Source organism: Colletotrichum godetiae (genome assembly GCF_030913485.1).
Source record: "Colletotrichum godetiae strain CBS 193.32 chromosome Unknown BDP55scaffold_115, whole genome shotgun sequence".
In the NCBI taxonomy this organism is placed as follows: domain Eukaryota; kingdom Fungi; phylum Ascomycota; class Sordariomycetes; order Glomerellales; family Glomerellaceae; genus Colletotrichum; species Colletotrichum godetiae.
This window is the reverse complement of record NW_026851363.1, coordinates 3,246-13,895: the sequence shown is the minus strand read 5'-3', so window position 1 is coordinate 13,895 and position 10,650 is coordinate 3,246. Positions and strand designations below refer to the sequence as shown.

General features: G+C 55.7%; 1 protein-coding gene across 1 annotated transcript; it reads right to left on the bottom strand.

Annotated features, from left to right (window-relative positions):
• Positions 1 to 6,420: 6,420 nt before the first annotated feature.
• Positions 6,421 to 7,056, bottom strand: BDP55DRAFT_56002 (uncharacterized protein). Its single transcript, XM_060569953.1, has 3 exons — positions 6,797 to 7,056; positions 6,623 to 6,753; positions 6,421 to 6,519 (listed from the first exon to the last, which is right to left on the bottom strand). Exons 1-3 carry the CDS (start codon positions 6,962 to 6,964, stop codon positions 6,462 to 6,464), a joined length of 357 nt encoding a protein of 118 aa, XP_060421620.1. The 5' UTR covers positions 6,965 to 7,056; the 3' UTR covers positions 6,421 to 6,461.
• Positions 7,057 to 10,650: the final 3,594 nt, after the last annotated feature.

Here is a 10,650-nt window from a genome sequence, read left to right as displayed (position 1 = left end):
AAAACAACGGAACCCATCAGAAAGTGAAAGTGAAAGTGATGCAACTTCCCTCTCGCCTAATTTTTCTTGGCATCTGCTGTTAGTGAATGAGTGAGCCTACCACCAAATTACTAACAGCCGAAAACTCTTCACCTCCCCTTGCCGGAGCCCGCATCCGCGATGGCCTCACAGCCGCCGTCGGGCACCGGACTGATGTCGGCCGACCAAGCCGACCCCGAACCAGGCTCCGGGACACCTCCGGAGCCGAACCCCACCTCAAGAGCTAAGCGACGCCGCGACGTCGAGGCACAGCCGACCCGGCCCAGCCTAACGGGAAGCCAGCTTGATGCCACCACCGACGCCCCTACCTCGGCCGAGGGGCCCGCAGCCTCTACCGCATCTGCTCCGAGCGGATCTGCCACAGGGTCCGTCTTGACAGCCCTTGCAGAAGAAGCTAGACAGTACGAGGCACGGAAAGACGTCTTTCTGACCATTGCACGGTCCGTCGACAGCGTTGTCGCCAGCTTTGACGGTTCTAGAAAGCAGATCGCGAAAGAAGCCACTGCCTATGTCATTCAAACCCTCAAGAGACTGATCAATCACGAGACAAGCCCAATAGCGGCCCGGAGTTGGGCGGCTGTCGTCGCACCGATGGCGGGCAACACCACTGCGGCGACCCGGAGCGGCCAGAGCTGCCAGAGCTCTGCCCGCCCGAAGGCCACACTCCCCGCCGAGGATCAGCCGCAGGCGCAGCCGAAGGAGGACCTCCGCATCTTTGCCCGCGTCCCGGAAGAAAGCTTAGCGGCCGCTCGGAAGATCGCACCGTTCGCCGTACGACAGATCGTCTGTAAGGCCGTTGGCCTGGGGCTAGCGGACCTTCCCCACGTCTACCATATCAGCACAGGTTACTCTCTGAAGCCGCGAAACAAGCAAATACAGGAAAGACTACTTGCAAGTAAGGCAAAGCTGGCGGAATGCCTCGGCGCCCACCAGGTCGAGACGCCTATCAAGTGGTACACTTACGTTGTGCCGCGATGCCCAACAAAACTACACAGCATTGGCGGGGACGTCCTGGACCCAGCCACACTCGTTGAAGATGAGGTCTTCGCACAGACAGGACAGAAGCCTGTCCTTGCTCGACCGTCCCGCCTTGGGCCCAACCCAGTCACGAACGAAATATCTTGGCTCATATCATTCACATCAGAGGTCACGCCCTTCAGGCTCTTCAACCAAAGCGGCAGATCTCTGCCCGTCAAGAAACGAAGGACGCTCATCCGACACGACCCCGGCTGCCAGGGCTACCACTCCAACCGGTTCTGCGGACGACGACCGATCTGCAGCAACTGCGGAAGACCTTCCGATTCACACGAAACGGGACCCTGCATGGCCAGGCCCCAATGTGCCAACTGCTGCGGCCCCTTCCAAGCCAGCCACACAGACTGCCCAGCGAGGCCCTCGGCCGTAAACGGCGTCGTCTCCCTTCCCGGTCGAAAGGAGCGGGCTCGGATCCGGAAGGCCGGCCAGAAAGCATCGGACACTCTGTACAAGGCTACTCGATCCGACAGTAGCCAGGAGGCGGCAGGCGTCCCTACCTCCACCAGCCAGAACCAGCAACCCGGCGCCAAGCGCGCGCGCACGAGAACGCCCTCCGCAAGCTCGATCGTTTGCCTCGGTGACGGAAGCACTGACAGCAGCAGCATGGATGAAGACGAGGCGGACGAAGGCGAAGGCGAAGACTCCCCCGACAACACCTCCATCGACCGTCCCGTGCTACCCATGCCAAGCAGGAGCCAACGGGCAGCACAGAAGCCAAACTACAACGTCGCGAATGCCTACACCCACCTCGAACTCGACTCGGAGACGTAAGCCGAGAGCGGCGACCCCACGGATGCTACGCGTTGCGCAGGGCAACGTCGGAAAGATCTCCCCGGCGCACACGGCTTTCCTGCAGCTCTGCTGGGAGGCTCAGATAGATGTGGTCCTCGTCCAGGAACCCTGGACGGGCTGGAAGGACGGAAACGTGCAACTGAACACGCACCCGGGTTTCGACTCTTTCGTCCCGGTCGACTTCTGGGACAGCGAAGGAACCAGACCAAGAGTATTGACCTACACACGCAAAGGGATAGGGATGACGGTGGAGCAGCAGAGGCCTGTCCACACGAGAGACGTACTGTGGCTGGTGGTCGACAAAACGACGACTATCGTCAACGTGTACAGACAACCCCGCGACCCCCACAGCCGCACAACAGGGATACTGCTAGAACTCAAACCCCCGGAGCGAGCTTTGATCGCGGGTGACTTCAACGCGCATCACTACTCTTGGGAGCCCGGGACGAGGAACGGGAACCGGGGAGATGACATCGCAGGCTGGGCAGACGGCCACAATCTCTCTCTTATCAGCGAAGTTGGGGTGGCAACCCAGGATTGCGGACATGTCCTGGACCTGGCTTTCTCTAATATCCCTTTTGCGCACGCGCAGGTCAGCCCACAGCTACACCCGGGAGCTGACCACGAGGCCATCGTGGCCGTCATACCACTACTCAAACGCCCAGTGTCACAGGGAGAGGGCCACCCGCAGCCACGGCCACTGTCAGTGCCCGACTCGGCGCTGCCTCGGCTGAGAGACCTGATCGAAGGGGGGCTAGCTGCGATGCCCAATCTGGGGGATCAACCTACTCCGGAAGACCTGGACGGGCAGGCAAGTCACATCGTCGAGCTCTTCTCCCGAGCCATTGAGGCGGTCGGCAAGAAGAGAGGAAAACATGGTAAAGGCGCGGCTTGGTGGACGGAGGAATGCGCAGAGGCCCACAGAGCATACCGTGCTGCCCGCAACCAACAAGCCTGGGAGACGGAGCAAGATGCGCACCTTTATCTAATGGAGAAACGAAAGGCGTTCCTGAGCACGGTGAGGAAGGCTAAGCGAGCATACTGGGCCGGAAAGATCGATGGAGTCGCTTCAGACCGGGACCTCTATCAGGTCATGGGTTGGCGGAAGGCGAGCCCACTGACCAGAGCACCCCCATTGGTTGTGGACAACCAGACGATCGAGGATACTAACGAAAAGGCCCAAGCGCTCCGGAAGCCCTTCTCGACAGGTTTAGTGCGGAAGATGACGCACCGGGTGACCCGTTTGACGTACCCGTCGTCCCAAGGCGAGCGATTACTTGGCAGGACAATGTTAGCGGAGAAGAAGTGAAGACGGCCACCTTAACAAAGACAACGACCCCTGGTGTGGACGGCATCACAACACGCCTCCTCCAGGCATGCTGGGATGTCATCTCGGAACCGGTCAGGCAGCTATTCCAGTCCTGTATGCGGGCCGGCCACTTTCCTCTGCCCTTCCGCAGAGCTGAGGTGGTCATGATCCAGAAGGCCGGCAGGGATGCCTCCAAGCCCGGGTCCTGGCGGCCGATCGCGCTCCTCTCGTGCCTGGGCAAGGGACTAGAGCGACTGATAGCCAGAAGGATGGCGTCCCTGGCGATTGTCGAGCGCATCATCAGTCCGCAACAGATCGGGGCTCTACAAGGCAGGTCAGCCGTCGATCTGACGACCTGCCTCACCCACGACATCGAGATGGCCCTCCTAAAAGGACTCACGGCGACACTTCTGACTATGGACGTAAAAGGGGCGTTCGACTCCGTCCTTCGGAACCGGCTCGTCATTAGACTGCGTCAGCAGGGATGGCCACATGGCCTGACCAGACTGATCTTTAGCTTCTGCTGCAACCGCACCGCTAGAGTCCGACTGGAAGAAAGCACAACGGAGTACTTCCCGCTGTCATGCGGGCTGCCTCAGGGGTCACCACTATCTCCCATTGCCTTTCTGCTCTACATCGCAGAGATACTTGAAGACGACCCGAACGCGCGATTCGGGTACGCGGACGACATCGCCACTCTGGCCATCAGCCCCTCCCTGGAGAGCAACGTCGCAATACTCAACCGAAGCGCAGCCGGCATTCTCAGATGGGGCTTGGAGAACAAGGTCTCCTTTGACCCGAGCAAGTGCGAGGTCATCCACTTTACTAGGAAGCACGGCCAGCCAGCGGAGCTGCCAGAGGTCCGGGCGGGGGATTTGGTGGTCAAGGCCTCGACGAAACCTGTACGCTGGCTGGGTGTCTGGTTCGACAAGAGACTGTCCTTCCGGCACCATGTCGACGCAAAAGTAGCTGCAGCAAAGAGGGCAGCTCAACATCTGAGACAGCTTACGAACACAAAGAGGGGACTCCCAGCGGCCGCCGTGCGAAAAGCCGTCGTCTCCTGCGTACTGCCGATCGCGCTCTTCGGCGCCGAAACATGGTACGCAGGTATCACGAAGCCGGCTTCGAGACGCCAAGCGGAGACAGACACGAATCCGCCTCTCCAAGGAAGACCCGTCAACACAGGCCAAAAGGGGCTCGTGCAGAAGATCGACAGCGTCATTACAGCGGCAGCAAGGGCCGTTCTGCCTGTCTGGAGGACAACGCCAACCAGTAGCCTCCTCCGAGACGCCGGCTTACCGTCAGCCAAAGTCGCCTTAGAGGGCGTCCGCTTACGGGCCGCAGTCCGACTACAGAGGATTGATCGCCGACACCCGCTAGTCGCGCGGCTCTCCCAGCAGGGACAGCAACAGACGAGACTACAACGGACGGCTGAACTTCTGCCAAGATGCGGAAGACCAGCGTTCCTTCAATCACAGTACCTGCCAAGCTCACAGGATCAGATAGTAGTTCAATGCAAAGAAGAGGCTGCGAAAGCTTTCGAGCGCTGGCTAAAGACAGTACCGGAAAGCCATATGATCGTCTTCTCGGACGGCTCCAGGGCGACGAACGGAGCCGTGGGGTACGGCTTCGTCATCTACCGAGACTCCAAACGCATAGCACAAGGGTGCGGCCGACTCGGACTAGCAGAAGTGTTCGACGCCGAGGTCGAAGGGGCGCGAACCGGCCTCAGAAGGGCTCTGCTCACCAATCGCGGTCATCCAATCCACATATGTATCGACAACACCAGCGTTATACAAGGCATCCGCGGCAAGGCGCCGGACTCGTCACAAGACGCGTTCCTCGAAATCCAAGAAGCGGCCAGGATATTTGATATACGGACGCACTGGTCCCCGGGACACCAGGGCATCGAAGGAAACGAGGCCGCGGACCGGCTGGCCAAAGAAGGAACGACACTGCCGGCGCGGATGGGTCAAATGGCAACACTAGCGGGCATCAAGCGGCTTGCAAGGGAAAAATTACAAAGCCAGCACAGGAGATGGTGGTATAAAGAGCGAAGGCCGCGGTACGCGGACTTGGGGCTTGAGGCAGCTCTGTCCAGCCCTCCTGAACTGGCCTTGCCGCGGGCTACGTTACATCACCTGCTGGCGGCACGATCGGGTCACGGGGACTTCGAGCAATATCACCGACGTTTCAACCACGACGACGCTCTAATGATGTGCTCTTGTGGAGAGGCGAAAGACGTGGACCACCTGGTCTACTGTCGACTAACGCTGGCGAGGAGGCAACGGTGGCCGACCCTCCACTCTCGCAGTATGCCCGAGCCCATAGGCCCTATGGGATCTCTCGAGGCCTACTTCAAGAGATTAATCACCGACCCACGAGGCTTCGAGGCCTTTCTCCGCGTGACGGACTTCTTCCAGAAGATCTGTCTGCGGTAGCAGCATCCACACCTACGTAGATGTGAGTGCGGACTACAAAGAACCTCCCGATTCCAAGGGACGATTTGGGAAAGAATGAAACTGGGGCACCAGCGGGAACCGGGGACAGACAGAACGCGTAGTGGCCACAAGGCATGATTTGGAGGACGATGTAAAGAGACGACGTACTGTAGAGTAGGTAGCCTTGGCTCACGGCCCTCCACGCCATATACCCTTCGGGAGGTCTGCGGTAAGGGCTCTAGCCCGGCCGCCACGGCGTTAAATACAACAACAACAACAACAACAACAACATCAGAAAGTGATGTGTCAGCTGAAGGGCCAAAACGCTCTGCATGTTGCTCTGCCGTATCATGACACGGGCTTGGCTCTCTGGAACTATCTAGTGAACCACAGGCTTGTTCGCGAAGCTGTCAATATTGACAAAGAACGGCAAATGATGGAGAGGGGGGATTTGTGGGCAAAATTGTCTTCGCAATGCCCTCCACCATCTCAACTCGCTATGTCTCTTCAGACTCTCGACCAGGTTGCACCATCCGCATTATCTGATGACTACACCTCATTTGCCACGCCACAATCAACCAGGCCCTACTCTTCCCCGGCACAGCTTTCCCTTCCAATGGCAAGCCCGTCGCCTGCTGCAAGCCTTTCCCTAATACAAGGGAGCTCAGCCACGGTCCCTCAACATTTGGGCCTGCACGTCTCGCTAGACAGCCGTGCTCTCGAGTCGAATGCTAGTTTTGGTGCAGCCGAGTACTTGTCTTAGCTAGACGTTCCTTCAACACAGACATACTGCTGTAAAAGAAAAGCAATGATACCTTCTACAAAGATTGCGCTTTGTCTCGGGATTAATATGAACACCCCCGGCTGCCAGACGATGTGTTCTTCATTGTTGTCGCTGTGTGCCTGGTAGACTATCAGTGGGGATAGATGATGAACCTCCTTGTGGCTCATCGGGCCAACAGGATCTGTACTGGACGGGGCGGGTTTCAAAGGTAGTGGGATGTACACATTGACTGCGTCCGCTGGTGTGCTGACATGGACGTGTTGCGTCGGTTGTAGCGTCCTCAGAATGAAGGGGCCTTTTTGCTCAATTGACTTGATTGATGCGGGTCCGATCTTATAGGCGATGGATATGCCCTGGAAGTGTCAGTGATATTCATAATATAGTCGGTGAACGTACATGTTCTTTTTTGAAGTGCTCAAATATCTGTTCATGTATCTCGCTCTTGGGGCATCGGACGACGGTCTCTTCTGCTGCCCAGTTCTCTGGTTCCTGCACGACCGCAGACTGAATCAAAACTTTGCTTGGCTGCTCTGCCTCAAGATAGAGGAACTGTGCCAGATCCATGTTCCAGCCGACCGTGCCGTATGTGCAGTAGTATCGCTGACGCCCGGAGACTCGAGAGGAGGCTGGGAGCGGGGAATGGGCGAGGATGACTGTAGCGAAGCACGCTTATCTCTTAGTCAGCAGCTGCCATTCGCTCATAGTAATTCCAGTCACGTGGCATGATCAACACAGATTTATGAATATCAGTCGAGTTGCAATGATTCAATTTTTTGATGGGTTCATGCTGGTGTGTTGGATGCAACAACTACTTTCTTTACAGAATCCTTTCGCAGAACACAGGCTTCAGCCGCATTTGCCCATGAGTTCATCTACACAAGTCAGTCATATGGCCTGGTAATTTGATTCGATCAACGCAGCTCACTTCCGTACATAATCTGTAGCAGTCTGGGAGCTTGAACTCGGAAGATCACCTGTATTGATATGCGATGTGCAAGATTCCGCCGACGAGCTGGTATTTGATGACTGGATGGTTTCTTGAGGCATAGTCCCGGCTTTGCGATGAAGTACAATCGTAAAAGGTTTTAGGCAGATGTATTGGCAAGTATAGAGGTCTTGACCATAATGCATTTGAAAGTATGTACGGACTTCCATTCTTAGTTACCGATAGTTAAAATGTGAAGTAAGACGGAAAACATACTGCGCACTTGATCAATATACGTTCTTATGATGGGCGACGTTTGAACCGTCTTGAGGGAGTCCGCAATCCCCTATTGCTCAGCCACAGGGAGGTTGAACAATGGGCGCAGCGGATCGCATCCAGGCGGTGGGTGTCTGCCACGTAAACGCCTATCTGCCACAAGAAGGGCTAGGAATGGTGCAGCTCCGGTCTTGAGAAACAGTGCCCAGGTTTTTTCTTCATCCGTGACGTTACGCGTATGAGTGAGGAGCGCCGTTTGGAGATAGTTTCTAGGTGGCCCTTTGCGTTCCTCCTGGAGACATAGCTTCAGGGCGCTGCAGATGGTACTAAGAGCCTCAGGCGAACTTGCATGGGGGTCCTCCCCCACTACGTTTTCCAAACATGAACGTACTGTCGGCAAAGTCGGAAATACGCAGCAGCGGCGGCGATACTGAGAGCAGATCAGACAATCGACACTGATGGTTGGTACTTGGCGGGAATGAGCGTGGACCCGAGGGAACCCAGACCCGGCGATAGATTTGGAGAAGCAACGATGAACGATTGGCAACGAGAGTGGGGAGTATTCGATCCGGCGCTGGCGATGGATCAAGAAAACGAACGACTGGCAGTGCTTTCGTCTGTTGGACGGTAGACTAGCGCCGGAAATACTTGTTTGCAGCGCGGCCCAGTTCCATGGCGCAAGCCTGATCCTACCCTGCGAGTCTGCGATTGGCAGGAAAACCTGGCGGGCGCAGATATTCTCTGCCACGTCTGCTCATGCAGGTCGGAAGGAATTCTGACTAGTGCGAATCGACCCCTAGTCGTCTTTGGTTGGCAGGCACTCGGAAGTGTGGAGCAGGTGCCGTCGGCGACAAGCAGGGGAAGGCTCGTCACATGAGGAGTGTAATGCCCAGGGCCAGCTATTGCACTAGCATCATCGGACCTGTCCTGCGAAATCGAGGGTGGTGGGGTGAGCCCTACTGTGATGCAGAAGGCAGAATCGCAGGACAAGTCTCACAAATCCTATTATGGCAAAGCGCTGTTTATCAGTATCGACAGGGATATCGGCTAGTGTGCTATCACCCATACAGGGATTAAACATACCACATGCACTGCATCGAAAGGGAAATGCGACTGCAGGCGTGTGCATCGCCCTGCATGTCCAATTTGTGGACAGCAGATTTCGACTGGGCATTCACAATCCTGTCGTTGAGTTGTGGCTGTCAAGATTCATCTCCCAGGCCTCCTGTTGCCACTAATCTCGAGAAGTGATTGCTCTTCTGGAACACTACTTACGCTAACTAGCTACCAAGCTGGCAATCTCCACCAATGGATCACAAAGCCCCACCGCCCTGCAGCAACTCCAAGGTGCGGACCAGGTTTGCTTGATGGCAAGGCCAATTGCTCGATTAGGCTAGTAAGGAATGCGGATCGACTGGATGAGGTTCTTGATTGAGCCGCGTTCATGATATCGCCTCTCTGACCTCCCTTGTAAATCTGCAGTCTAATGATGTGTTCTTGAGATACAAATCCCTAGTACTTGGCTGTAGCAAAGGCAAAGGCACATCGCGCGCGGCAACCTGTATCATTCGCATCTCTAACACATTGCCTAGCGTGTTACTGTCAATTAGGCGATGCATGAGCTGTCCTCGTCTTGGTGGCCTAGACTGCAGCCTTACACTTTACGTTTGATGAACCTTTGCGAACTGGATCGTATAAGAACGATCTCAAGTATCATTGATGATTTCATGCTTGAAGATAATATTCTCGCACTGTTACTACCTATGCATCGCATCTTAGGCTTCCCGCCTTCAACTCGTCAAAAACAACCATGGTCCTAGAATCCAGCTGGATTAGCAGTCTGCAAGTCGTTTGCACGAGTGCCGCTGTCATCCTCTCTGTACTGTCACCTTATATCGCCAAATCGCGCCGCATCAGATCACCTCGGACAGTCCTTTGGGCTACTCGGGCTCAATTGGCTCTCAGCTGGAGTGATTCCATGCTGCAACTCGAGCCCCTATTCCGATCGTATCCCCTAGGGGTTTCAGTCTATCACACAACACTCTACGCCATTGCGACTTCTATCCAGTCTGACAGGCTGTTCGAGAACACTTCATATGCTTGGAAGCCCTACGCCTGTGTCTGGTGCCTTGGTCTCTTTCATGAAGTCGTCCAGGTTGCGCGACATCTCAGCCCGAACACTCAATACTACTCCTGGTCAATCATTGAGCTCACTCTTGCGTTCGCTAAAATAATTCTACTACTCATTCTCATCTCCTGCTTTCTTCTGGGCTCCGAGGATGGGTACGAAAGCATTCCTCAAGACGAGGAATCAGCAGGCTTCAACGTCTCCTCCGACTCCAATCCCATCTCAAGTGCTCATACAGATGCTTCCGAGAGCCTCCAAGAAACAGCGACAGACGAGGTGCGAGACCTCGGGTTCTGGGCGTGGGTTCTTCGGTTCAGAATCATGAAACAATTCATCTGGCCGGCTGATCGACCGGATATGAGGTGGATGATTGTCCTCTTGTTCGGGCTCAAGCTGGTTCAGCAAGGGTTAGGCATCTTGGATGCTTCAGTATTCGGCGGTGTCCTAGACGGGCTATACTTTGCTGAGACTTGGCGCGACATCCTCCTACCAATGGTCAAGTTAGCGATCTTACGTTTCTCATTATCACGGGTCGGCCTTCCCCTCTTGAACGACTGGCTATGGCTGAAGTTGATCACATACCGGCAACAAAAAGTACAAAAAACAGTTTACAATACACTCATGTGGGCTGGTCCATCCTATCACAACTCAATGGATCCAACCAACACCGGACTCGTCATCGACCGGGCTGAAGGCGTCGACCAGATGTTCGACTCAGTCTTGCAATCCATGATTCCTAGTATGATTGCAGCCTTTTCTGCCGCTCTATTCCTTGTCACAATAACCGGACCGGTCATATTACTTGATCTGGCTATTTGCTCGACCTTCGTTGGTATCGCCCTTCGCCGATCTACTCACCAAGTGCTGGACTCTCGTGGATCGCTTCTGGCAGCCGACAGCCACCAGAAGCAGCAACGGCAG

Excerpts from the sequence above, each read along its gene's own strand:
- BDP55DRAFT_56002 (XM_060569953.1), bottom strand. The coding sequence starts at position 6,964 with ATGGATCTGGCACAGTTCCTCTATCTTGAGGCAGAGCAGCCAAGCAAA. Across the intron at positions 6,754-6,796 it reads AGCACTTCAAAAAAGAACAT|GGCATATCCATCGCCTATAA; the intron begins GTACGTTCACCG and ends TGACACTTCCAG. Across the intron at positions 6,520-6,622 it reads CCAGCGGACGCAGTCAATGT|GCACACAGCGACAACAATGA; the intron begins GTACATCCCACT and ends ATAGTCTACCAG.